This window comes from Vombatus ursinus, unplaced genomic scaffold, assembly GCF_900497805.2.
Source record: "Vombatus ursinus unplaced genomic scaffold, bare-nosed wombat genome assembly UNPS02005286.1, whole genome shotgun sequence".
Taxonomy (NCBI): Eukaryota; Metazoa; Chordata; class Mammalia; order Diprotodontia; family Vombatidae; genus Vombatus; species Vombatus ursinus.
Window position 1 is genome coordinate 13,392,462 of NW_020945064.1, and position 27,621 is coordinate 13,420,082.

Consider the following 27,621-nt stretch of genomic DNA (forward strand, 5'->3'; position numbering starts at 1 on the left):
TAATTATTTGTAAAACGAGCCATTTTCCCACAATAAGTTGATTATAACTGTATACAAGAGAACTACTTAAAATATTGACCTTAATATTGATGTCAAACTGGGTATAGAAGTCTTCTATGGCTGATTTTTTTTTAAGTCCAAATTGGGGAAAAAAATGAGTCTCAGAGGAGATTGAGTCAATTTGACAAAAATTGTTGAAATCATTTTGAGTTTTAATGTTCAAGACAATTCAGGTTGTTTTTTCACTTGATTCCCTCAGTTGTAGATTTCCTTCTTGATCAGGATGAACTGTAGACTTACTTTCAGATAAAGTAGTGCTCTTTTCTTCAAATGTTTTGGTACTTATGTTATCTTGTTCCATTTCACACAAACAAACATCAAGGACCCTTTGTGGTCCTTATAGGTATTCTTATATAGTCTTCTTTAGGAGTTGGCACTTCCAATTTGGTGTCTTCTGGAGCTTTGACAATTTGTTCAAGGAAAACTTGAATACTATGGATATCTTGGTAGGTCATATAAGCTAATCCTTCATTTTCTTTGTTATCTGTTAGTTCAAACAATTGCTGAGCATAATCCTTAATTAACTCATTCAAAGCCTTTTCCATTGCTGTTAAGTCAGTAAGTTTCATCCCTCATCTTCTTTTTTCTTTTCTTTTTCTTTTTTTTTGGTGAGGCAATTGGGGTTAAGTGACTTGCCCAGGGTCACACAGCTAGTAAGCGTTAAGTGTCTGAGGCTAGATTTGAACTCAGTTCCTTCTGACTTCAAGGCCAGAGCTCTATCCACTGCACCACCTAGCTGCCCCTCCTCATCTTCCTTTTTTGGGGTACTTTTGATCTAATACCCCCTAGATCAGATCCAGTCCATTGAATATGGTTCTTAGATTTTTTTTTTTAAAGGCAATTGGGGTTAAGTGACTTGCCCAGGGTCACAGAGCTAGTAAGTGTCAAGTGTTTGGTCTGAGGCTGGATTTGAACTCAGGCCCTCCTGACTTCAGGGCCAGGGCTGTATCCACTGCACCACCTAGCTGCCCCTCTTAGAACTTTTTTGAATGAGGTCGATTCCATCTAATGCATTGAGGTTGTCATATACTCTTCCTTTCTGTACTCCCAATGTTGTTGCAACTTCATGAGGGGCAGATTTGATGAGCTCCATAAATTTACAAGTTAAATAAACCAAAGATACACCATAAATGAGGTTTTGCCACCCAGTGCATCAGCAGGCTGTCTATGTGGACTGGGAGCTGAGGGATTCCACTCATGGATTCCAGCTTCCTTTGGTGAGCCTCAGTGTCTGGAGTGGTGTCCAGTCCCAGGCCTAGGCTCCAGACATTATCTTAGACAGGCTAAATTGAGCTGTTCATGGTCCTCCTCCACCTGGCTTGGTTCTGGGGCACCCCAGTTTTGCCTGCCAGATTAAGTTGGAGCCGCTCCTGACCCCGCTTCCCAGGGCATGGCACCCAGTCCTCCTGGACTCCCTGAATGACAGGTCACTTCTCTGAATTTCAGCTTTATCATTGGCAAAATAGAGATAATAATATTGATCATATACTCAGGGCTGGAAAGGAGGCAGATGGGCCAAACCAGGTTGAGGACAACCAACAGACCTCAAACCCATTGGTGAGTTTGGGAGATGTTTACCCCAAGCATGTGAAGATTTCCCCTGGCAGAATGAGTGGATGAGAACAATTTGTTCCAATGGTCAAAGGCAGCTGAAGCTGGTGCTACGGAGAACTTAGAGCTTGGTCAAACATCAAAGATATCAAGGTCATCTACGGGCCATCACCAGTCGTCTTGATTTTTGTTTTGCCACTGAACTTCAATGACTTGGGAAGAGACAGTGAGGCTGACAGCTTTTCCCAACTCTGCCTCACTTAAATCCAATTCACCCAAACTCAAGACATCACCCATGACGTCAGTGGTCCTCTTCAAAAACAAAGGATGAACAAGAGCTAGAAAGGATGTTTGAAGTCATCTAGTCTAACTTTCTGGTGATACCAAATGGGGAAAGTGAAGCTCAGAGAGATGAATGGCTTACCCAAAGCCACAAAGATAGTACTTGAGATTCAAACCGAGCTTCTTTGACTCCAATTCAGTGCTGGTATCCCATCATGGGGCTCAAATGAAATAATGCAGGATGCTATGTAATCATACAATTTATAAAAATACAAACAGTAATGGTAGTTGAATATTCCACAGTGCTCAAAGCACAACCATAGGAAATGCTAGCATAACTATCTGATGGGTCTGTCATTTGAGGACCAGGACAGCTTGGTTAGTAGAGGCTCAGAACTAGGTGGGCTGTAGGTTGATGAAATTTTCAGGCTCAGCAACTCACCAACCCTATTTACCACATCATAGAAGGGCGACAATTTCTGCTTCTAGATTGACTACCTACATTGATGAATTCACTATTCGTTGAAGTATTAAAATGTTATTATGTATCTGTGAGAATAAATAGGGCAAGAAAAGCATCAACCAACAAATGAGATGAAAAAGTTCCTGGAGAATATTTTAAAGTTTACGAGAATAAAACTAATTCCCAATTGTAGAACACGCTAAGGGTTTTCCCGTTTACAACAGTCTGTAAATATGCCCAGAAAACTGGTAGTATAAATACTACCCCCCCCCTACAGTATTTAGCCTTTTAAGACAAAGAACATCTCCCTTTTATGGATGGAAAAACTAACAGAGATGTAGGTGACTTGCTGAGGGTATCAGAGCTAAAAACGGCAGAGGCAGATCTTCAATTCTGACTCCAAATCCTGTACTGTTTTCACTCTACCACTGCTGCCCCATCCTAAGAAACCAGAGGTCATAAGTGTTATTATGCTGAATTCTTTTCTTTCCAAATCTAATCACTTTGTCTAAGCACTTAAGCACACGCTTTTGTTTTTCAGGCTCATGGAATTAGAATTGCAATCAAGGTTTTGAGTGAAATTTCTAACAGAAAATATTAATTAGAAACACATGTACATGCAAACAAAGCAAACAAATTCTGAAGCTCAGTATCCCAACATAACAGAACACTGAACAGTAATATAATAGGGGTTTGAGACCTGACAGCCATTCTGGGATTTGCTGTTCAGAGGGACAAGCATTCCCTTTCGTCATTGAGAGTGATTAGGACTATCAAGATCTTTGACCTGGAAGGCTGAATTGAGACACATGTGGGAGTTTGGAAGACAGAGTGAAGGAGATCAGCCTAAGAGAAAGGAATGGAGATTACATTAACTGAGGAGTAGTGATAGTGGGGGAGGAGGTATCGTCAGCCCTACCTGAGGTTTAACAAACTGAGCTAAAGAGGGTCAACAGTGGAATGGGGCAATGCAATTAAGGGAGAAATGAGAGGAGGAGGAGGAGGAGGAAGAAGAGGGTGGAGAGAAGAAAGAGAGAGAGCGAGAAAGAGAGCGAAACAGAGAGGGAAAGGGAGAGACAGAGACAGAGACAGAGAGAGACAGAGAGAGCTGCTGTTGGGTTCCTGCAGGCAACCTTGGAATCCAGAAATCGGCCGTAAGAGAAGGGTGTAATTGCCTCTTCTGGGACTAAAGGAAGTTCTCAAAGGTTGCATCTTTCCCCCCCTTTCCTTCCCTGTGCTAGTCCAGTAACAGGTACTGTTAAATGCTCTTTTCCCTTCTTTTGTCTAAGCCTTTCTTAAATCTTTATTTTGCTTCAAGTACAAAGAAACCTAGGGTGAGCATGAAGGCTTCTGTTGCATACTTACTTGGCCCATGCTGAGAAAGGGGCCATAGAGGAAGTCAAGCACTAGTTGGAAATGCAAAATTTTAATTAGGACAAAGAACCAAACTTTTCTGTGAATCTTAGGAATGTTCTTAACTAGGGGCCCTGAGCTATTGTGATTGTATTAATAACTTTTCTTCTGATGATAAACTCCATAATACAACAGGAGAAAGAAACCAAGGGGCCTGAATTAAATTGCTCCTAGGCTGAAGTCAAGTTAATTGAAGACAAAAGGGTTTGACCCAAGAAAATTCACATCCTAAACTAGGGATGAGCAAACTGCAGACCAACAGCCAAATCCACATGCCACCTGTTTTTGTACAGCTTGGAGAGCTAAGATTTTTTTTTAAACATCTTTTATCAGCTTAGTGACTCTCTTCCTCTCCCTCACCTCTCTGGGGTTTCCTGGCTAGATTTATCTCTCAATGATCAAGCCTTAAACCCAATTCACTCAGGAGCACAGAGATTGGACAACAAAAGGTCCCTGCCCAAGCGCCACTTAATGGTTATTTTTTGGGCCCTCCTTGCTCAGAGTGAATGTAAATAGTAACTATTTCTCTTTTGACCAGCAACCCTGAGCATCTTCCCCTCCCAGTTTGATTTTTTTTTTTTGATCAAAGGGGCCATCCTTTGACTCACTTTTTAAAGAGGCCTTTTCACTGAATGGGCTTTACCTCACTCAAAGTGAAAACTTGAAAAGACCTTGGCTTAAAAAGGCCAGGGTCTCTCATTGCATCCTGGGCCATCTCCAGTCGTCCTGATGAATATCTGGCCAGTGGACCCAAATGGCGCTGGAGGAGGAAGCGAGGCTGGTGACCTTGCACAGCCCTCCCTCATTCAAATCAAAGTCAATTGCAAGTCATGTCATCACCTCCCTGAAGTCATGGTCCTCTTCGGGGATGAAGGATGAACACAATAACTACCCCTGCCCTAAAACAACCCCCATGGAGAAGATAGGCAAGATCTAGGAAAGATTCAGCTCTACCTCTTCTGAGAATAAAGAAGGGAGCCAAAGGATCAAATACTGGCCTACCAAACTGGTCAACTCTACCCCCTATAGAGATACTCATCAATGTTAGTCATCCAGGTAATACAGAAAATCTACCTGATCTAAACATGCAAGGAATCCTTTTTTTAAACACTCTCCTCTAACAGGGTGAAAGAGTGTGATAACCAGCACAGAAAATGAGGAGACCCGTTTGAAAAACAAAAAAGCCAAAAAAAACCCCATGTTCTGACAGGCAAGTGATTTTAATGTGTTTCAAGTATTTAATACTTTGTTATACAGTTAGCTACAAAGAAAATACAGCAACATGCGGGAAATTAATCCAGACAAAGAGAGGTAAAATGCAGAGAAGCTCAGTGTGTTAAAAGAAAAAACAGTACAAATACAAAAATGATTTTTGAAACCACAGCTTCCCCTCCCCCCGACCCATCCCCCACCACCAGATTTGTCACTTATGGACCAACACAACTCCAAAGACTTACCTAACCACTCAATATCCTAAAAAATGTTAGGGAAGTGAGTGGTGGAAGAAGAGATTAGCATCTCATTCAGTACAAACAGCATCCATGTCATTGTTTCCACCATTAACAGAAATTAGAACCTAAGTGTTTAATAACTTTCAAATATTCAAGACATCTCTTTCTGTTGTTCATTCTACAACAAACCAAGTTGGACCACCTCTCGCGTGGCCCTCTTCCTCTCCCCCCTAAGACTTTATGTTCTTGTAACCATTCAAAGAAAGCCCTTCCTAGTGGCAATAACTTCAGAGACCAGGGCCACCTCAAGCCCTCCATCCTAACCCCGTTTAAAAAAAAAAAAACACAAAGAAATGAACAATTTTTTAAACCTAAAGATGTAGACAATGAGTCTGTGAAGGGCAAGCAAGTTTTATCTTCATAACTTTTATTTTCACATTATTGAGACTGAAAAAAAAAAAAGGTATGTAAGATGTGTAAGACTATGCCTGTTCACAAAAAGTCAGATCCTGCACAGAGAGGTAAACATATATGAGAAACATGATGTGCCAATCAACTGAGCCATGAATATTTACCGAGTGCCCAACGTGCTCAAGGCACTGAGCTGGGTGCTGGGAAGGTACTGAGGAAGTAGTTGAAAGAAAGAAACTTCTCGACATAGTAGCATTTTATGGTAGTATAAAAAATCCTCTTGGCAAATCGTCAACGGCCATACAAGTAAGTGGCATTACAAAACCGAATTGCCAGGGTCAGGCCCCTAATGTAATCATGCACTTTGCCCCACCTGGCATCATGGGCAGGCTGCATCACACCACAATAATTAGAGCCAGGGAACAAACCACTAGACAGTGGGCTCCAGGCAGGGCTCAAAGGGTCCTCAATGCTGAGCGGCATTCCAGGGGAGAACTCAGCAGGCAATCTAGAGGCAAGGTATTAGCAAAAGGTGTGTTATACAAAAGTATCAAAACATTTCAAAAATTCTAAAACCTGCTGGGCAGACACACAGTTTGTGCTCCAGCACCTTAGCTACTCGTGTGATCATGAGTATTTCCTACAACACAGGAATTTCTGCTGGTGTTCTGTACGGATAATCTGCACCCCAGCAAAAAAAGAATCAAAAAGCAAAACCCAGCTGTACCATCTCTATCTATGGACATTCATGATCTAACCTGGTGAGATTTATTAAACAGTCAACTGCATCTAATAGCTGTGACTATATCTCAAAACTGGGTCCATGTTCTGAAAATAGAGCTGAGAAGTTAGAGGAGCGAAGGGCTTTTAAGGTGGCGCTCTAGCATGTACTGGATAAACCCCTGTGCTACTGATGGTCATAATGAAATATGAGAGCCTGTTTATATACCTTAATAGCAAGATCACAGTGAATCCTACCAGATCGGAAGGGTCACTTCTCAGAAAGTTCTGAACTGTCACTGAGATGTCACTCTATACAGATCATAGGATCTAGAGATGAAAGAGACCTTGGAGTCATTCGAGTTCATGCCACAATCCTCCACCCCGTCTGCATGATTTTACAATAGAAGAAATTGATGCTCATGACTACACATGTATAACCTATTTGAATTGCTTGGAATGGGAGGGACAGAATTTGGAACTCAAAGTTTTAAAAACAAATGTTAAAAACTGTTTTTACATGTAACTAGGGGAAAAAATAAAATATTAAGCAACAACAACAAAAAAAAGAAATTGATGCTCATTAGTATTCAATGATTTGCCCAGGATCATATGAGTAGTAAATAACACAGCATGAACTGAAATTCAATGGCTTTTGTGACCATATGCAATGCTCCTACAGCTAGGTTGCATTGCCCCTCACTAAATCACACGTACTCCTTTGGCAAGCATGCTAGCCCCAGATCTCATAAGCAATGCTGCTCTTAAGGAAGTCATGAGTTTGCAATGAGTCTTGTTGAATTAAATTGAATCAAAATCTGTGCTTTGAGAGCATCTTTTGTCGGTCCCAGCTTGTGGAATTGAACATTCACACAACTGTGAGGTTTGGGTTCCTGCCAAATGTTGGAATCATCTAATAAGGTTGTTTTGTAAGATCTCAACTTGTTTAGGTTCATGAAGGGCTCATGAATTGGAGTCAACTCTTTGGTAGAGGGTCATAAAATAACACCCATGGCTTATCATACATCCTGAATATTTAGTATTGCTTTTGGGCCAGACAACACTGGGGTCTATACTTTGTGGACCAAGCAAAATAGCAGCTAGCATTTTGGGACTAAATGATCTCCAAGGTCCTTCTAGTTCTAAATACTATGATTGCTTTTAGAACAACTCTAACCTGATGAAACGGATTAAAAAAATTTTTTTAAGCTTGGAGACAGAAAAAGCTGTCCAGGCTTTTCCCCAACATATCATTGCATTTAAGTCTTAGGCATCTCTCTAAGACTGTAAGTCATGGAGTCCAATCTTCATTGGTAGAGGGAGGCCCCACCCTGATAATTATAAATCAAAGGTCTTTAACATATTAACTTCTTGACCCAAAACCTGTTCAAACTTATATTTGAATATGGACTTTGAATGCATATCTGACACCGAGTTACATTCCAGGACCTCTGAAAACAAAATAAGATAAAATATAATCATTTTAAAAATCCACAAAGGATCCACTTGTTTTCAAAGTCAAAGTAGTGGTAAGAGTTGACTTTTAGAGAATGTAACTGAAAAATACTGTCTTTCCTTAGAGATGGCAATTTCCAAAGAGATAAGTCTGGTGGGGAATATTTGTTAACGTGAAGTGGCCAAGATTTTTTGGAATATGCATATACGCCACCTATTCTCCAAATCCAGTATATATTTGAAGCTTTGTATGTTCTAGTTAATATAGAGCTGCAGTATTCAGAAATGCTACAAAGTAGACTTTGAATTTGTATTTTAAAAGAAAAAATTCAACCCAAGTAGTTTATAGAAGGGAACATTAAAAAACAAAAACCAAAAACAAATAAAGCATGCCTTAATACTGTCAAGGGAGATGCCATAAGATATTAGGCTAAAGTCATAATAGCCCCAAATCGAGAGTTCACAACCAAAGCTAACTAATATATGTCATCTTTATTCTAAATAACATACCTAGTTATTATAGGGTCATCTGGAAATAGCTAGGAAGGCTGCCATAACCTTTCTGTATTTCAAAGGGATAGACAGCTTTCACTGCTCACACACAAATCTGAGAGTAGGACTAAGCCAGATTATCTCCCAGTTTCCACAGTCATTCACAGATCCTAAGCTTATGGCCTTCCTCCCCACCCTTGAGCCTTAGTAAGGTGCAAAAATTCATGGCAATGGCTATGGTACTTGATCATGACTGAGAGTGAGATTTTGAGTGTAGAAAAGAAGGGAAGGGGAGGGGATGAGCATTTCTACAGTGCTTATAATGTGCCAGGCTCTGTGCTCGATAATTATTCTGCTGAGGGGTCAGCAGTGCCCTAAGGAAGATCATGAGAATGCTGATCCATTTTGACGCAGTCTAGAAGTCCAGTGTTAGCACCATCAGGCCTTTTTATAGAAAGGAAGGGGCCTGCTTAGCTGTTTTAAAAAGCTGCTAAATCACAACTGACCAGTAGAGGGCGGCAGAATCAGGTACTGTAGGCTACCACTGAGTACCAGGCTCCTCTTGTCAATGCCACTGGACTCAACAGAAAGAGGGGCCTAAAATAGATTTCACAATACATGAAGCTACAGCACAAGGCCTAATGTGTATTTTTTTCTAGGGCTAAGGAGGGAAGTAACATAAAAGCAAAATTAAAAGGAAATAAATTAAGATTTTTCTTCCTTTTTAAAAATTTTTTTTTTTTTTAGGTAATTGGGGTTAAGTGACTTGCCTAGGGTCACACAATTATTAAGTGTCTCAGGCCAAATTTGAACCCAGGTCCTCCTGACTCCAGGGCTAGTGCTCTATCCACCACACCACCTAGCTGCCCCCCTTTCTTCTTCTTCTTCTTTTTTAGGCAATTGGTGTTAAGTGACTTGCCCAGGGTCACACAGCTAGTAAGTGTCAAGTGTTTGGTCTGAGGCCGCATTTGAACTCAGGTCCTCCCGACTTCAGGGTCAGTGCTCTATCCACTGTGCTACCTAGCTGCCCCCTCTTCTCTTTTTTTTAATCAGATTTGTGATTTCATGGGAAGCTCTGAACCTTCTTTGGAACTTATAAGCTTAGAGAACTGGCTGGGGGCACTACTTAGTTAAGTGATTCACACAGCCAATATGTGTCAGAGGCTGGATTTGAACCCAAGCCTTCCTGCCCCCAGGCCAGCATGCTCTCCAATATTCTATGCTGCCTTTCAAGCCTTTTGTTACCATGTTTTGATATCAATAATAATCCTTTTTTTTTAATCATGACTTTTCTTATCCCAGGCAACCTGAGGTCTTTCAAGAATTACTACACCCTCTTTCTTCCCTTACTTGGACTCTTGGCATCAGGGCACCAGCCATTTCTAAAAGTTATCAAAAATGCTTGGATATTTCATACTAACCCTTATAAGGAAAATTGACCTAAGGGAGGGATGGATCATGTAACATTTAGTAGCAGTTTATATGGAATTGTAAAATTATAGATTTATTTCAGCTGGAGAGGTCTTTAGCGATCATCTAGCCCAACCTCCTCATGTTAAAGATGCGGTAACTGAGGGCCCAGAGAAGTTATATGACCTGTCCATGGTTGCAAAGATGAATGATGTCAGAGCTAGTAATTGACATAGCCCAGTTATGCTTCCCCCTACAGGAGGTGCTAAGTATTCATTAACAGTTTACATCAGAATCTCTGGTCAGTCCTTCAAGACCAGCGTATGTATGAAAAAATAAGGTTGCTTGTGACATTTACCAGAGTTTTCAGAGAAAGGAACGTAAGTTATGTTAACTCAAGGCATTAGAAACCTATGAAATTTAATGAGTCTGAGAAATGAACATATAAAGAGAGGGCTTCATCCATTCATTGCACCTGTTTGGATTTTGTGTTTGCTTTTCAAATGACTCCCTATTACCACTTCAGAGTCTGAGGGGATGGCTTTAGAAAGTTGTGATTGCTAATACATACTGGTCGCTTGATAGTCTTAATATCATCCAACTGCATTAAGAACCTATAAGGCATAGTGTGGTAGGGTCACTGACAACAATGTTACCCCTATGGTTTTGTCATGTATAAAGTTGCACTATAGGGCAATTCCTCTAGGAAGAAACCAGGCCAGGTGAGTATCTAGACTGAAAGGCAGCAGAATCGAGGGCTAGTTTCAGATTGGCCACTAAGCTGCTATGTGAAAATGGGGGAGTCACCACCTCTCTCTGGGCCTCAGTTTCCTCATTGGTAAAATGGGGATTAGATGACCTTCAGGGAACCTTCCAGATCTATGATCTTACTGCTCCTACTCTGTTTATTTATTCTGCAAAAAAATAAGCTACATTACATAGATCTTTGAAAAATTGTTATTAATTGTTATAGAATAAACCAGAAACACAAAAGTAATGAACTGTAGCTAAATGTTACCTAATACGCATTTCTAACTTAAAACTGTAATAGCACTTTTCTCTCTTGTAACTCACTAAACTGTGCCAGAGGATTTTGCCCAAGTTCCAGATGTCTTAGCATCTGTACTTCTGTCCCCAAAGTGCTGAAAAAAAAAAAGTTTGTCATTAAAGAAGACATTCTTGAAGATGACTTGATAAAGAGCAGGATCATCCCAGCTCGGTCACCGCCCTCGATCCTGATGCCTCTTAGTTTTAGTCTTTTTCTTTTTATCTTCTGGTCTGGGCTTCAGGGCACAAACGCAGGCAGATACTCCGGCAATGGCTTTTGGGAGGTCGGTCCCTTTGAACCACTTGTTCTTTTCGCGGTCATAAACCTGGACCGTTTTGGAGAAGGTGGTGTTTTCCCAGCTGTAGCCTCCTAAGATGTAAATCTTCCCTTCCCACACAGCCACACCAGACTCACTGTTGGCCTGCAGCAGAGGAGACACTCGTGTCCACTGGTTGCACTGGGGACTATAGGATTCCACACTCAGGATGTCAAAGCGCTCCATGGACTCGATATTGTCATCACTTCCTCCAATAGAGTAGATGCTGTCCTCCAAGCTGCACATACTGTGCCAACCCCGGGCCGTGATCATGGGCCTCTTCTCTTCCCACACATCTGTACGGTGATCATAGCAGAGGAGATTTTTCCGATAAGGGCCAATTTGGTAATCGTGACCTCCAGAGATATAAACAAAGTCCTTATAGATGGTGCCAGCATGGCCATATGTAAATCTAGAAACAGAGAGAAGCCAAGGTCAATATCTTGTCTGTTGCACTCTTAGCATCGACTCTACAATAGAATGGAAAATGCACCAGACTTGGAATCAGGTAACCATCATTTACTATCGCCTATATTAGTTACCTTGAGGTTATCTTTGACATTTCCTTTCATTTCCAGTTACCAAGTCAAATAATGTCCCTTTCACCTATGAGTGTGACTATAAGCAAATCAGGAAATTTAAAGTTAGAAATGACCTTGGAAATAATTTAGTTCCATTTATAGATGAGGAAATTAAGACCCAGAGAGGTTAAATAACTTCACCAGGGTCATGCAGATAGGAAATAGCAGAAATTTGAGCAAGGTTTGAGCCCAAAGTCTGACTCTAAATCCATTATGTCACACTATAGCTCATTCCATTATATCACTCTAAGCTTCAGTTTCCTCTTTTGTTATAGTTGATGATAATAACTGCATTAACTACCTAAATGGATTATTATGAGATCATTAGATAATTATATATGTATATATAATGATATAATCATAATATAATGAATGTAAAATACTTTGTAAATCCTAAATCAGTATAAATAAGTAAGCTACTATTGCTAATAGCTATTACTGGTGGCTATGAGTCACTATGAGTTTCAGTGTGTATTTCAGTCATTTATTCTAGGTGGGAGTAATGAGAGCTTGGGCAAAGGGAGTGGTGGCAGAAATAAAGATGAGGGGATAGAGCATACAGTGGAGACAGAATTGACAGGACTCGGCAACTGACTGGAAATGAGAAGAAAGTCAAAGATAACACCATAGTAACAAATGTTCTTTAGTCATTCAGTTATGTCTGACTTTTCATGACCACGTAGTCCAAAAAGGTTTTCTTTACAAAGACACTGGAGTGATTTGTCATTTCCTTCTCCAGTAGATTAAGGCAAACAAGATTAAATGACTTGCCCAGGGTCACATCGCTAGTAAGTGTCTGAGGCCAGATTTGAACTCAGGTCTTCCTGATTCTAGGACCAGTGCTCTACCCATTGACCCACCTAAGCTCTTAGCTGACAATATTTAGGAACACATATAGGATAGAGTAAATGATGGTACCACAGCCAGAGAGAGTGAAGTCAGAATTCATGGCTTCTTTATATCTACCCATAGAGCTGAACAATGCTGTGCACCCGGCAGACTGTCAATAATTATTTGATCCATCAACAAGTTCAGGGGTCAAGTGATCTCTTTAAACATAACCACCTCTCCTAAAATATGTTTAGTAGGGTGCACCCCAATCTGGACTTACTGTGTCATGTTAGATCACTGGGGAAGGAATGGATGTCACTTTTATTTATGGTGGAGAAGCTACCAAAAGGATGTACAGGAAGGAACATTTAGCCAGGTCGGATCTGTTAGTCAAGGGTTTATGTCACTTTGGGCAAATCACCTTCACCTCTGTGACTGTCTGTTTCCCCATGGGTAAGTGGAGAAGACAGTTCCTTCTCACCACACCTGGGGTTATATGAAACTCCCTATCAGAATGTAAACTCCTTGGTTATGCTTTTGTATTTGTATCCCAGTAATTAGAACAGTGCGTGGTGCAGAGTAAGTGCTTAACAAATGGTTTTTCTTTCATTTACTCCTTCATTCATTCACCCTCTGTGAACTGATTATTAATTATTCATAATAAATTAGTCTGGCCATTTCAAAATGGAACATTCTCTTATACATTGCTTCCAGTCAGAGACAACAGAGCTGGGGCTTGGGGGATGGGGGGAGGGCAGGGCACATTGTTGCCATTCTCTTGGGGTATGATAATCACCTTCCCTGTCATCATCACTTAGATTTTTAACAAACTTTGTAGCTTTAAAAGTGCCTGCACATATATTGATCCTCACAAAATCCTTATGAGAAGGGGAGGTAGGGGCGAGGGCAAGAGGGAACAAGGATTTATTAAACATCTACGGCGTGCCAAGCACTGTGCTAAGCCTTTATAAATATCATCTCACTTGATCCTCACAACAACATGGTAAGGTAAGTGGTAAAGGCAGGTAGTATGGGGGTAGTGTGGCATGATGGAATGAGTAACTGATTTGGAGTCAGCGGCCCTGGGTTTGAATCTTGGCTTTGCCGCTGACACCGTGGACCTTGGACAATCAATCAGTCAATCAACAAGTATCTACTAAGGACTCGCTATGTGCCAGGTATACAAATAAAAGGCAAAACCAGTGCCTGCCCTCAAAGAGCTTACACTCTAAAGGGCAGACAACATGTATATAAATGGATACATACAAGATACGTACAGAGGGGCTGGAAAGGAGGGCATAAGAAGCTGGGGAACCAGTGGCATTTGTGACAAATCTTGAAGGAATCTAGGGGAGCTAGGAAGTGGAGGTGGGGGGCAGGCATAGGGGACGGCCAGGGCAGAGGCAGAGAAGCAGAAGATGAAGCATCATGCTGAACAGCCAGCAGGCTGGTGTGGCTGGACCTCAGGGTAATAAGTAAGAGCAGAGAGGTGCCAAGGGACCAAGCTGTGGCGAATTTTAAATGGAAAATAAAGGAGGTTATGTTTGATCCTGGAGGCCAGAGGAAGCTACTAGTATTTACTGAGTAGGAGGTCTTTGAATTAGGTCACTTAGTTTCCCTCAGTATCAGTTTCCTTGACTAAAAAATAAAAGGGCTGCAGACAAGATGGACTTTGAGGTCCCTTTCAGCTCCAGGGGTAAAGGCCAAATCAAGACCTCTCCATCTCAATGCCAAATTATGCAACAGACGTACACATGGCTCTCTTTGGTGCGTGCCAATCATTCTCCACATCTCCTCGCTTCACATCCCTGGCTTCAATCCCATCTCTCTCTCTGCCTTGAGACTCCAAAACGGATGGGCTGAAAGGTCAAAATAATGGCTCCAACAGATACCTGTTTTATAAATATACATGGCATCTGGCTTTGCTGAATCTTGGTTTTTTTTTTTTTCAATTAAAAAGGGATACCATCCTTAGGATGTCCTAAGCTCAGCCTCACTGAAAAACCAGAATGCCCCTTCTTTCTTTCCAGAGACAGGGAACTATGGGAGCTAGAACTTTCCATGATGGAAGAGAAGGAGAGTAGGGTAGATTGAGAACTAGTTTTAAGGTCAGAAAGACCTGAGTTCAAGCCCCACCTCTGACACATACTGGCTCTATGACCCTGGGTAATTTAACCTCTTAGCACTCCAGACAACTCAACTACAGCTAATATTTACGTTGGTAAGGCTAGTAAAGAACTTTACACATTATCTCATCTGATCCAAGAATTAAATTGAATTGTGCCCGGGTAGAGGGAACTTCCTCACTGGGAATTTATTTTACCAATGAAATGGGAAATCTAGTGCAAAAAAGTATAACAATTGACATTCACATAGCATTTTCAGGTTTTTCAAGGGATCTAAACAGATTATCTCATGTAAGCATCACAATAATCCTATGAGCTAGGCATGATAGATATACTTTTTCTGGTTTTACAGAAGAAATCGGGGCTTAGCCAGATTAAGGTGATCACACCTCTAAAAACTATGAGAGGATAAATTTGAACCCAGGTTTTCCTCATTTCTAATCTAGCGCCCCGAGCCAGGAGGCAACACTGCTTTTGTAAAAGCTCCCATTGGAGTCTAACACTGATCATGCAATTACCTTGGCAAACCTGCTACATATGACCAGGAGTCACTTTTGGGACTATACGCTTCCACGGAAGAAAGTGCCCCATTTTCATTTCTTCCACCGACAGCTACCAGCATGTCTGAAATGGAGGCCAAGTAGAAATCCACTCGGCGCTGGTTCATGGAAGCCACCTGCAAAAAAGCCACAGGAACTCACTTACTGATTAGGACTCAGAAAGAGATTTAACCCCTAGGCATATCCTGCAGCAGTAAAGAGGAGAAGGAGCAGTAACAACTGGTATTTATGTAGCAAATTAAGGGTTTGCAAACTTTACAACCACCCCAGGAGCATTATAGATATTATTACTGTTGGGTTTTTTTTTGGGGGGGGGGTGAGGCAATAGGGTTAATTGATTTGTCCAGGGTCACACAGCTAGTAAGTGTTATGTGTCTGAGGCTGGATTTGAACTTAGGTCCTCCTGACTCCAGGGCCAGTGCTCTATCCACTGTGTCACCTAGCTGCCCTTCTTCTTTGCCATGTAGGCTGAGGGAGAAGCAAGGATCGCTTTTACAAGTGTGTGCTTATAAAGTGACATGGTGGCGTACAAAGAAGGTTAGATTTATAGTCAAAGGACCTGAGTGTGAATCTCAGCTCCTCTGCTTGACTCCCCGTGTGACCCTAGGCAAGTCACTCCAACTTTGAGGTTCAGTTTCATCATCTGCAAAACCTGCACCCTGTCCCATTCCCCCAATTTGCAAGGTGTTCCTGAAGAAAGCACTTTGTAAACCTTACCATGGGATAGGAAGGACAGTCATTATTACTGTAGTTCATGCCCACCTCAAGTACCCACATTCTTTACTAGAAGCCAGTTTCCCCAGAAGCACGTGGCTAGGAACGATAAGAACCAGGATTCTAACCTAGGTCTTGGGAATCCAAGCCCACTGTTTTTGCTAGTAGTGGCTCAAAAATGAGGCTCATGATGTTACTGGCTGTCTTTTGGGGGGCAATTTTCAGAAATGAGGCCCCAGAATATTTGACAATATGAAGGCATCATTGGACCAAGGGTCTAGACTCCCAAGGGGACTACTTTAAAGGAACCACAAGCCAACTGGAAGCTTAAGTCCTGGAGGGGTAGTTTAAAAGTCAGTCGAATGACTTTACTGATCTGTCTCCTCTGGATAGGGGGGATATGACAACACTCAGAAGGGTAATCTCCCCAGGGAAAAAGAACCAGGGCATGTGTGCACATGTACATGCACACGCAGACACACACATACACACACACACACACACACACACCCCCCCCACCTAAGAAGGGGGAATTGCACGGGGTAAAGAATGTCAGTCAACAAGCATTTATTAAGTGCTTACTATGTGTCTGGTACTATGCTAAATTTTGGATTTATAAAGAAAGACAAAAACACAGTCCCTGTCCTCAAGAAGCTGAGATTTGAGTGGGGGAGACAACATACGAATGACTATGTATACACAAGACATAGGCCTCATAAGTGGACGGTGATAATCACAGCGATAACAATAGCTCCTATCATGTGCCAGGCACCGTGCAAATAGGATCTCATTTGAGCTTTACAACAACCCTGAGAGGTAGGTGCTGTTATTTGTTATTACTGCTCAGTCATTTCAGGCACGTCTGACTCTTCGGGTTTTCTTGGCAGAGATACTGGAATGGTTTGCCATTTCCTTCTCTAGCTCATTTGATAGATGAGGAAACTGAGACAAACAAGGTGAAGTGACTTGCCCAGAGTCACACAGCTAGTAAATGTCTAAGGAAGGTTCTGAGCTCAGGTTTTCCTGACTCCAGCACTCCATCCACTGTACCCTGGCTGCCCCATAGGGTAATCTCAAACGAAAGGCACCAACAGTAGGGGAGTCTGGGAAAGGCATCTTGAAGAAAGTGGGATTTATGCTGAGTTTTGAAGGAAGCCAGGGAAGCTAGGAGTTTGAGGTTAAGGAGGAAGGTATGGGAGATGGCCAGGGGAAATGCCAAGAAGGAAGATGGACTCATGGGTGAGGAACAGTAAGATGAGAGAAACTAGAGGGGAAAGAGGAGGATTTGGCTCCTTTGGCAATTGCCCACACTCTGGTTTTTTACCCAAGAGCAGCACAAGAAATAAAACATAAGGGAAGGACTAAAGGTAGGGATGAGCAGCTAGGTAGCACAGTGGATAGAGTGCCAGGCCTGGATTCAGGAAGACCTGAGTTCAAATTTGGCCTCAGACATTTGCTAGCTGTGTGACTCTGGGCAAGTAATTTCACCTTGCTTGCCTCAGTTTCCTTATCTGGAAAATGAGTTGGAGAAGGAAACGGCAAACTATCCTAGGATCTTTGCCAAGAAAACCCCAAATGGGGTCACCAAGAGTTGGACAAGCCTGAAAATGACTGAACCACAAAAACCAAAAAGGTAGCGATGAAAAGAATCCTTCACAAAAAAAGAGAGAAGACAAACCCGGCTTTAATCTCACCTTTATCCACTGGTTCCAGCGGGGATCATACCTGTAGAGAAGATTCGAAGCTGCATCCCCTCCATTGTCCCTGGAGAAGCTGCCTCCAGCTATGAAAATGAACCCTCCCAGCACGGCCACACAGTGATGGCTCCTCCTGGCTGGGAGGGGCGTCTCCATGACCCACTGCTCATTTTTGGCATCCAGAAAGCAGGTGTCGTCGCTGAGCTCCAGGCAGCGCTCCGACACCTCCCCGCCGACGAACAGGAGGCGCTCCTCGTTGGTGCGCAGCGAGGTGCGTTTGTTCTGCAGCACAGGCTGGGCGGCGACGCTGTTGTGGTAGGTCACAGCTTCCTCAATGAACCCCTCGCAGTTGGCCTCCTTGGGCAACAGCGAGCAGACGGCAGGCTTGACCCTGTGGAGGAGGTCGCTCTTGGGGATCAGCGGGAAATGGATGTTTTCTAGCACCTGGAAGGCATCTGCCTCCCGCTCGGGATACTGGGTCAGCCACTGGAGGGCTGCCTGCAGCAAGTCGTGCTCACATTCGCGCTGCACCAGGCTGCTTCCCAGGTACTGGCAGAGCTTCTGGAGGGAGACGTTTTGCAGAAAGTCTGGGGTGAAGGACAACGTCCCAAAGTTACGCAGGATAAAGGAGTCGATGTAAGAGTCCAGGCGTTTCAGACTGTAGATGGACGCTAGCTCTTGCAGGTACAGATAATTCTCCTCACTCACCTCATTCTCCAGGTACTCACAACAGAAATCGACCACCTTCCAGATCTGCAGGAGGTGAGCAGTCTCTAAGACATAGTCAATGTTACCACCATCTAAGGAAAGCTCGCTGCCGTAGAGAAAGTCAATGACAGCTCTGAGACCGATGTAAGAGGCTCCCACCAGCTCCACCTCCTTCTGGTAGGCCTCCCGCATACCGATGGTGAACATGGAGTTGAAGTAGTCACTGCACACGGCCAGGAGATTCCGGTGGGCGGGGACCCTCTGTTCATCAGCAACCAGGACAATGTCGCAGAAGAGGCCTCGGTGCCTCTGCTCATTCAGCCTCTGGAGCACCATGTTGGGATGGTCAACCCATCTATATACCTGAAACAAAGAGATCACATCAGAGCTCTTCTCCCCAGCAGAGGCAGAAGAACATTGCTCTGGGAAAGGAAGAGTGAAAATCCTAACACTTCTGAAATAAGTTCACTGAGAGTGAGGAGCACATTTTCTTTAAGCTCCCCAAAGGACAGTACTACATAAAAGCAATGAGTGATAAAGGTGTCTGGTCACCTGATGGAGCAGCGGGTTCCCAAGATCTAAGCAAAAGCCAAGCAAACTTGGGTGTAGGAATTCTAATCGTCCTCACCAAGGGCATTTTTTGTTTTTGTTCAATCATTTTCAGTTGTGTCCGACTCTTCATGACCCCTTTGGGGTTTTCTCAGCAGAGACACTGGAATGGTTTGCCATTTCCTTCTCTACCTCATTTTACAAATGAGGAAACTGAGGCAAACAGGGTTACGTGACCTGCCCAGGGTTACACAGCTTGTAAGTGTCTGAGGCCAGATTTGAACACAGGAAGATAAGTCTTCCTGAGTTCTGGCCCAACACTCTATCCACTGCCTGCCCTGCCTGCCCTCCTAGAGCGCAAATTTGGATTCCTGTCTGCATACTTTAATTCAGCAGTTCTCAAATTTTTTGGTCTTAGGACATTTTACACTAAAAAAAAAGATAAGGATACCGTAAAGAAATTTTGTTTATGTGGATTATATTTACCAATATTTATTCCATCCTGAAATAAAATGTCTTAGTGTTTCAATCTGCCTCTTGGACTCACAAAAGAGTCTCAGGAATCCCACTGGGCCACACTCTGAGAACCACTGCTTTCTTTTACCTTTGGTTAAAAAAAAGTGCAATACACTTTGAAAGGCCACTCCCTATCCTCACCATCAGAAGAGTGGGATCTGGTGTTGCCTCCTCGGTGAGGCCTTTTCTGCTCTTCCCCCTATCCTCAGTTCTTAGTGATCCCTTCCTCCAGAAGTACTTTGTTCACCCCTACCTACGTACATATGGGATCATCTCAATAGAATCTGAGCTACTTCAGGGGAGGGATCGTTCAGTTTTCAAATTTTTATTCCTAGAGCCAAGTACGGTGCCTTGCTTGCTGAACTTTTGAACTGAACATGTTCTGGCCCCACCACTTGCTAACTGTGTAATCTTGGGCATGACAGGTCAACTCTCTGAGCCTCAGTTTTCCCACCTGTAAAATGGGGATAAACATATTTGCACCTCCTACCTCACAGGGTTGTTGTGAAGATCAAACTGACTGAGATAAAGATGAGCTGACATGTACAAGGCTTTGAAACCAGCAAGGGTTCTGTCAGGGCAAGCCAATATTATTACAGGCTTGGGTTCTGAGGAACAAATAATGATAACATCTTAACAATAACAATAAGAAGTCACATTTCCACAGGGCGTTTGGATTTATATAGTGTTTCCTTCATGATAACCCTACAAGGTAAACAGTACAAGTATTATCCCCATTTTCCAGATGAGGAAACTGAGGTTCAGAAAAGGGGAGTTAACTATCCCATGATCATCAATGCTAGCATGTATCAGAGTGGGTGAACCCAGGTCTTGGGACTCCCAGTCCATCTCTTTTCTGCTGCAACAAGAGGCTACAAAACCATAATCTGCTAAGTGATCAAAAAATTTGACTTTTATATACTTTTTTAAGGTTTATAAAACCTTACCCTCATGACACCGTGAATTGAGTTACACAGTACAGGTATTTTTTTCCCTTTTCCAGATGAGAAAACTGAGGCTCCCAGTGGTTCAGTGACATACCCACAGTCAGGATTCAGACTCAGGACACCTGATTTCCAGCCCCATATTCTTTTTCTTTTTTGTGAGGCAATTGGGGTTAAGTGACTTGCCCAGGGTCACACAGCTAGTAAGTGTCAAGTGTTTGGTCTGAGGCTGGATTTGAACTCAAGTCCTCCTGACTTCAGGGCCGGTGCTCTATCCACTGCGCCACCTAGCTACTCGTCCAGCCCCATATTCTTTTCTACTAGGTCACACAACCCTTATCAGCTGAGGTATGTAGGTGGCACAGAGGATAGGGTTTTACAGTTGGAGATGGGAAGTTAAGTTCAAATTCCATCTCTGACACTGTATGACTTTGGACAAATCACTTAACCACTATCAGCTTCAGTTTCCTTATCTGGAAAATGGGGATAATCATAGCACCCACGTCCCAGGGTTGTTGTGAGGACCAAATGAGATAATTTTTGCAAACAGCTTAGCACAGTGCCTGGCATATAGCAGGCACTATACAGATATTAGCTTTTACTTACATGGCACCTAGTTCAGAAGGCTGCTGTGAGGATTAAATGAATTAAGATTTGTAGGCTTAAAATGCACTGTTAAGTGCTGGCCATTATTAACCTTATTATCAAAAGATCACAGATGTAGAATTAGAAGGAAATTTGGGAGTCACTGGGTTTAAGCTCCTCATTTTATGGATGAAGAAACTGAGCCTCAGAGAGGTTAAGTGACTTGTCCAGGGTCACTCAGCTAAGGACTAGAATGTAGAGTACATTAAGGTTTGCAAAGTGCTTTACATAGATGATCTCATTTGACTCAGCTGGAAAGTGTCTGGTGTGGAATTTTTTTTGGGAGGCAATTGGGGTTAAGTGACTTGCCCAAGGTCACACAGCTTGTAAGTATCTGAGGGCACCTTTGAACTCAGGTCCTCTTGAGTCTAGTGCTGGTGCTCTATCCACTGAGCCATGTAGCTGCCTTTGGGGTGGGATTTGAACCCAGGTTTACGAGACTCCAAGGCCACACCCTATCCATATCTCTGTGATGCTCTATAATAAGTACAGTGATTTGATCTTTTTGGGGGGGTAAGGAAAAGCTTGGGTTTTACATGTCAGTTTCTTTGCCATAAAAGCTGCTCACTCTCAGCTTATCACCTTCATTTATAATAGAAATAAAGCAATAAAAATGGGGGTGAGGGACAGTGTGGTCCCGCCATAATCCCAATGTGTCCAGGGAACAAAGAGCAAAGCCACTCTCTAAGCCATCTGCCCCTTTGACAGGAACCAACAAAAAAGTGAGAGCAGATCTCTGCCAGGTCCGTATCTGTCCACTCTGTCCATAGCAGCTGCTGCCCCCTTGTGGCTGTTAATGACACCCACAACTTCTCTCACTGTTTTTAAAGCACTTTATTAAAAAAGTTGATTTCATTTAACCTTCCCTTCCATGACTGTTTCTGTGACTCAGGGCGTGTTTATCTAAATGTGCAATTCTTGACACCTGAAAGCAAAAGCCAACATTACAGTTTCAGACAAAGGCCTGGGAGGATTCTTACTGGCTTGGGAAGGCTCTGCTGCCACAGGCTGGCTATGAGTCATTGGTGATGGGAGATAAACAAGCCAACTAAAGGCTGCAGTGAGGTGGCACAGTGGATTGAGCACCAGCCCTGAAGTCAGGAGGACCTGAGTTCAAATCCGGCCTCAGACCAAACACTAGCTGTGTGACCCTGGGCAAGTCACTTAACTGTAATTGCCTAAAAAGAAAAAAAGAAAAAAGGGCTGCAATACAGGAGGTTAACCTGACTCTGAGGGCCTGAGCACACATGGAGAAGAAAAGTAAACTTCTAATTTGCTCCAATGTAGTGAGGGATGTCCGTTACAGTATTGTGGGATTTCAGAGACCGATGAGGAACACCACAGAAGACAACTCAATGGCCTGGGAAGAAGCTGAGGTGTAAGTCTTGGGTCTTTCTATGCCCCGGATCGTGATTTTGGAGATGGAAAGGATGTGAGGCCACTGAGGCCTCATTTTATAGATGAGGAAACTTAAAAAGGTTAAGTGATTTACCCAGAGCCCATCATGGAAGAGGCCCACAGTTAAGGACTCTGAGGGCAACAGAGACCTACAGTCCTCACCCTTTAGAAACGTAGAAACAATCTGTGACCTCCTGGTGGCTAGTTAGACTGTAACAAATAGAAATGGCCTGACTTTGAAGATAGTTACAATGAAAACTTCCATAGAATCAGTCTCAGAGCTGGGAACTTAACAGCTGTCTAGTCTAACCCATTCAGAAAAAAGAATTCCCACTATCAGGGGTGGGGAATCTGCAGCCTCGAGGCCACATTGTGGCCCTCTAGACCAAAAATTCCCCACCCCTGCACTAGATGGTCTCCTGAAGCCCTAAATCTTATGATCCCACGAACAGGAATGCCCAGGGATGGCCCTTCTAGAAAGGCAGGCTGAGTGTTGAGGTCACATTCCAGGTTCTTAGAGGTGCTGCCTGAAGCCATCCAAGCTGACTCAGCTACTGTTAGGTAGACAGAGCTTTCAGTGAGACCTTGTCAAGTCTCAATCTTCAAATCAGGGACCAAAAGTAGTCTTTCCACTGACTCCACATTCGTGTTGAGTGGAGCTGATGTTGGGCCAGGGAGGTGCCCAGAGTTAAAGGAGGAGAATAGTGGACCGAACTCTCAGTGTTAATATCAGATGGTTTCCTGGGGCTCTGCTCCTCCTTGTCTACCCTAGTAACAGGAAAGAGAGAACTCTTCTGCTCCTCCAGGATTCCTTGAATTCCAGCCTTTGTAGGTAAACCACTATATACCTAGGATCCTGCCTTAGACACTTACTAGCTGTGCAACCCTGGGCAAGTCACTTAACTAACCCTATTTGTGTCAGTTTCCTCATCTGTAAAATGGGGATAATAATAGCAACGATAATAATATATTACTATGTAATGTTATATAGTAGCAACAGTAATAATATATTGCTATATAATATATCATATGTTATATAATAATAGCAATAGTAATAATAGCACCTACTTCACAGTGTTGCTGTAAGGATTAGATGAGATAATAACTGTAAAGCACTTAACTCAATGCCTGGCACATAGTAAGTACTATATAAATATTAACTATTATTATTATTATTATTGTTAGGATGATTATATAAAGTCCTACTTTTAGGCAGAGTAATTTACTCTGAAATGTCTTAGATTTCTATGAACCTTGGGCATATTATACTACTACTACCTTTCAGTATGACATCAAATGTTGCAGATATTAATTATTTAGCAAGCACTTGCTCTGTGTAGAATACTTGTGAAGTCCTGGGGGACAAACAAAGTTTAGATAAATGTGGTTTCTTCCCTCATGGAAATTATAGAGTCTAGTGGGGAGATAAGCTGCAACAAAATGGTGAACAAAGTATCTGTTCAACTGATACTTACTAAGCGGTGTGACCCTGGGCAAGTTACTAAACCGCTCAGTTTCTTCATCTATAAAAAGGGCTGGAGAAAGAGATGGCAAATCACTGCAGTATCTTTGCCAAGAAAACCCCAAAAGAAGTCATGAAGAGTTGGGCATGACTTAAATGACTCAACAACACCAAAATGATCATTTAGTTAAATTAGTACTATAGTCTGCTAGTCCAGAGGTGTCAAACTAGCTCCTAAGTGTGGGCCCAAATTAAAATGTAATTGGAAAAATGTTTAACAAAATTAAAAAAAAAACACAACATAGATAATGTTAAGTTGTGCTTTTCTAAGTCAATATGCACATCTGTTTCTATTAGAATTTGACATCACTGAATTAGACAATAGGTAAAAATCATACCCAATGTTAAAAATATCAGTCTGGGAAAGTAGTATGCCAGCAGTGGGGCCTGGTAGAGTAGTATGTCAGGCTTGAAACCAGGAAGATCAGAGTTCAAATCCTGCCTCTGACACTTATTAGCTGTGGGACCCTGGCGCAAGTCACTTAAGGTCTATGTGTCTCTGGCAGCGAACTAGGATCAAAGAATCATAGCCTTAGAGCTGAAAGGGATTTCATCTAGTTCAGGGGTCCTTAACGATTTTTGGTGTGCTGGCAATCTGGTGAAGTCTGTGGATCCCTTCTAAGAATGTTTTTAAATGCACAAAATACATAAAACCAATTATATTAAAATATAAATTATTAAAATATTAAAAAAACAAGTCCACTGATTCCTAACCTTTAGGTTAGGAACCCCTGATTGAGTCTAACCCCTTTATTTTACAGTCGAGATACTGAGGCCCAGAGAGGTTGAGTGACCTGCCCTGGGTGACACAGCTAGGAAGTATCTAACGTGGGATTTGAACCCCGGCCTTCCTCCTTCTAAGCCCCATACTCTCCACTTCACTCTGCCAAGTGATAGTTCTCTATCTGCTTGGTGGAGGGAATAATTTCCACACGGAAAGTTCCCTACAGCTGATCAAATCACAGAATCTTCCTACCTTTGCATAAGCTATTTAGATATTGTTCCTTAAAGAAAAATTATTCATAGAGTTTTGAAATGGAAATATTACAAGTTGAATTAGCCAAAGCATCGTTAAGTGACTAACCAGTCCTTTCCAAGCTCCTACAATTTGTTTTAAACAGCCATTTAAAATCGTTACTGAATGAGTCTTACAAAGTGGTATATTTTACAAAGTCTGGTTCGAAGAGAGCTTGGAGGGAATCCAGTCAAACTCCAACTTTTTATGGATGAGGAAATAGTCTAACTTGCCTTAAGCCATACAGGTAGCAAACAGCTGAGCTAGTATCTGAAGCCAAGTTCCTTGAGTCTAAAATCAACAAATCTTCTGGTGAGCTGGGCCTGGTGGTGTGGGCCTGAAGGCCCTGCTACTGAGGAGACTGGAGCTGGTGGCTGACTTGATCTGGGGAATTCTGAGCTGTAAAGTAGAGCTAAAACAGATGCCTTCTAGCTGTGTGACCCTGGGCAGGTCACTCAACCTCTCTGGGCCTCAGTTTCTCAACTGTAAAATGAAGGGGTTGGATTCAATCAGGGGGTCCTAACCTGGAGGCTAGAGCAGGCTAGGAATCTGCACTCTTGTTTTGTTTTTCTGTCCACACAAAATTTGGCACCAATAAAGTGAGCCCTTGGGAATAGGGGCCAGAAAGCTGGCTGCCCAAGGAGGGATAAACTCATCTAAGTCAAAAATAGAGCATGTTGAAGCTTTTCTGCTGACCAGCCGTGAGATAGGGCCCATGAGTGGCCACTGCACTTCCAGCCTCTGTTAGATAAGGAGATCTAGTCTCCAAAAAAAAAAAAGTTTCTCCTGCTTTTTCAAATAACTGGAAACTACTTCCCATATTTATAATCTGGTTTAAATTTAAAGTATACATCCTCTTTTGCTTTAAACACAATCTCTTTTACTCTGTCCTTTAGATAAGTTATCAGTGGCCAGTTAGGGCAGCTAGGTGGCGCTGTGAATAGAGCGCTGGGTCTAGCATCAGGAATACCTAAGTTCAAATCCCGTCTCAGACACTTACTAGCTGTGTGACTCTGGACAAGTCACTTTATCCTGTTTGCCTCAGTTTCCTTATTTGTAAAATGAGTTGGAGAAGGAAATGGCAAAGCACTCCAGTATCTTCACCAAGAAAACTCGAAATGGGGTCACAAAGAGTCAATCACAACTGAAATGACTCAACAACAATAACAAAAATCAGTGGCCGGTATCTCTCCTTCTCTTTCTCAACCAGGCAGAGCAACTAACATCTCTTCAAATAAAACTTTACTCACTGGTCTTAGTGAAAAATGGGGGTACTTCCAAAAATGAAAATTTGAATCCATTTTTCACTGTGTCAGAAAGCAAAGACTGGGGCAACATTACATACAATGCTTGGGAGGGGGAGGAAATTGGGGTTAGGTGACTTGCCCAGGGTAACACAGATAGTAAGTATCCGAGGTCACATTTGATCTCAGGTCCTCCTGATTCTAGGGCCACTGTTCAATCCACTGCACCACTTAGCTGCCCCATCACTGCATATAATGTAAGACTCTTCTAGATCTATTGATTAGTTTTGCTGAATTGTTTTTTCTCCCCCCTTAATTTTTTTTGTTATAAGGGCTCACTTTCTAGGAAAAAGAAAGAGAGGGACATACTGGAAAATATAAGAAATGGCAAAACAAAATATATTAAAAATTTTTTAAAGAAAAAATGTTAAAGTCATGCCTGAGGTAGAGAAGCATTCCAAGCATGTACCAGTCACCATGCATAGCTAAGCACCATGCTGTCTAAGCAGCCACCCTCAGTGTCACAAGCTAATCAAAGGGAAATCTCAGTTCACATATCCCCAAAAGCCCTAGGGGCCTTAGGGACCTAACTTTGGAGTGGAGTGAGTCAAAGCTAGGAGGGCCATGGATAGCTACAGGACTCCAGGCAGGGAGGAGAAGAAAGAGTCGGAGAAATCCATTGTCCCCCTCCTTTCTTCAGGGTGGCAAACTGCTTTACTGGGTTCTTGACTGCCAGGGAAAAGCATTTTCTATATATTTTATATCTGCTTATATGTGTACATGTTGCACAATTACTGTGTATCTGTTCTTATGTGTACATGTTATCTCTTCCATTAATAGTAAACTGCTTGAGGGCTTGCCTGATTTATTTTTGTCTTTGTAGCCTGATTGCCAAGCACAACCCCTGGCACATAGCAGGTGATTAATAAATGCTTATTGATTGATTGGTAGCTCTCACTCTGCTTTATATCCCTGGGCTTTCCCTCTCTGGGCATCAGTTTCCTATCTATAAGATTAGAGGACTTCTGAGGTCTCTCCCAACATTCTATGATTCTCTTCCTTCTGTTCTGCCAAGCTGGATATGAAAACACCTCCAGTCTGCACTTTAAAGATAATAATCTAAAATCAGGTCATAGGGAGATTGTTCATGTCAACTACTTAACAGAGAAACAGTAAAGCACAACGGGTAAATGTCTGGTCAGTAAGAGCAGGGTTCAAATCTCACCTCTGACAGATAATAGTTTTGTGACCGTGAACAAAACAATCTCAGTTGTTTTGTCTTAAAAGGCTATATAGCTGAGTAACAAATTTGCATCAAACTTCTGAAGGAAGTTTCCAGACCAAGAGCTCCTTATGCTGATGAAATCAGCATAGTACAGTAGAATAAGCACCTCTTCTGGAATCTGAGGATAGAGGTGCAAATTCTGCCTTTGATAAATTCCCATTTTGAATTTATTCAATTAATGTTAAAAAAAATTACCACATGACAATAATTTAAA

The 27,621-nt window shown here is 42.3% G+C and overlaps 1 protein-coding gene and 1 pseudogene across 3 annotated transcripts in view; both read right to left on the bottom strand.

Moving 5' to 3' along the window:
- Positions 1 to 229: 229 nt before the first annotated feature.
- LOC114031274 lies at positions 230 to 1,780 on the bottom strand (annotated as a pseudogene).
- Positions 1,781 to 9,288: 7,508 nt separating this feature from the next.
- The window catches only part of KLHL36 (kelch like family member 36), a 20,791-nt gene continuing 2,458 nt past the window's right edge, over positions 9,289 to 27,621 (bottom strand). For all 3 annotated transcript variants that reach the window (XM_027847747.1, XM_027847745.1, XM_027847746.1), the window contains 3 exons: positions 17,579 to 18,652; positions 15,129 to 15,286; positions 9,289 to 11,484 (listed from right to left, as the gene is read on the bottom strand). In XM_027847747.1, coding sequence (XP_027703548.1) covers positions 10,929 to 11,484; positions 15,129 to 15,286; positions 17,579 to 18,652 — 1,788 coding nt within the window. In that variant the 3' untranslated portion in view covers positions 9,289 to 10,928. The remainder of the gene's footprint in view (positions 11,485 to 15,128; positions 15,287 to 17,578; positions 18,653 to 27,621) is intronic.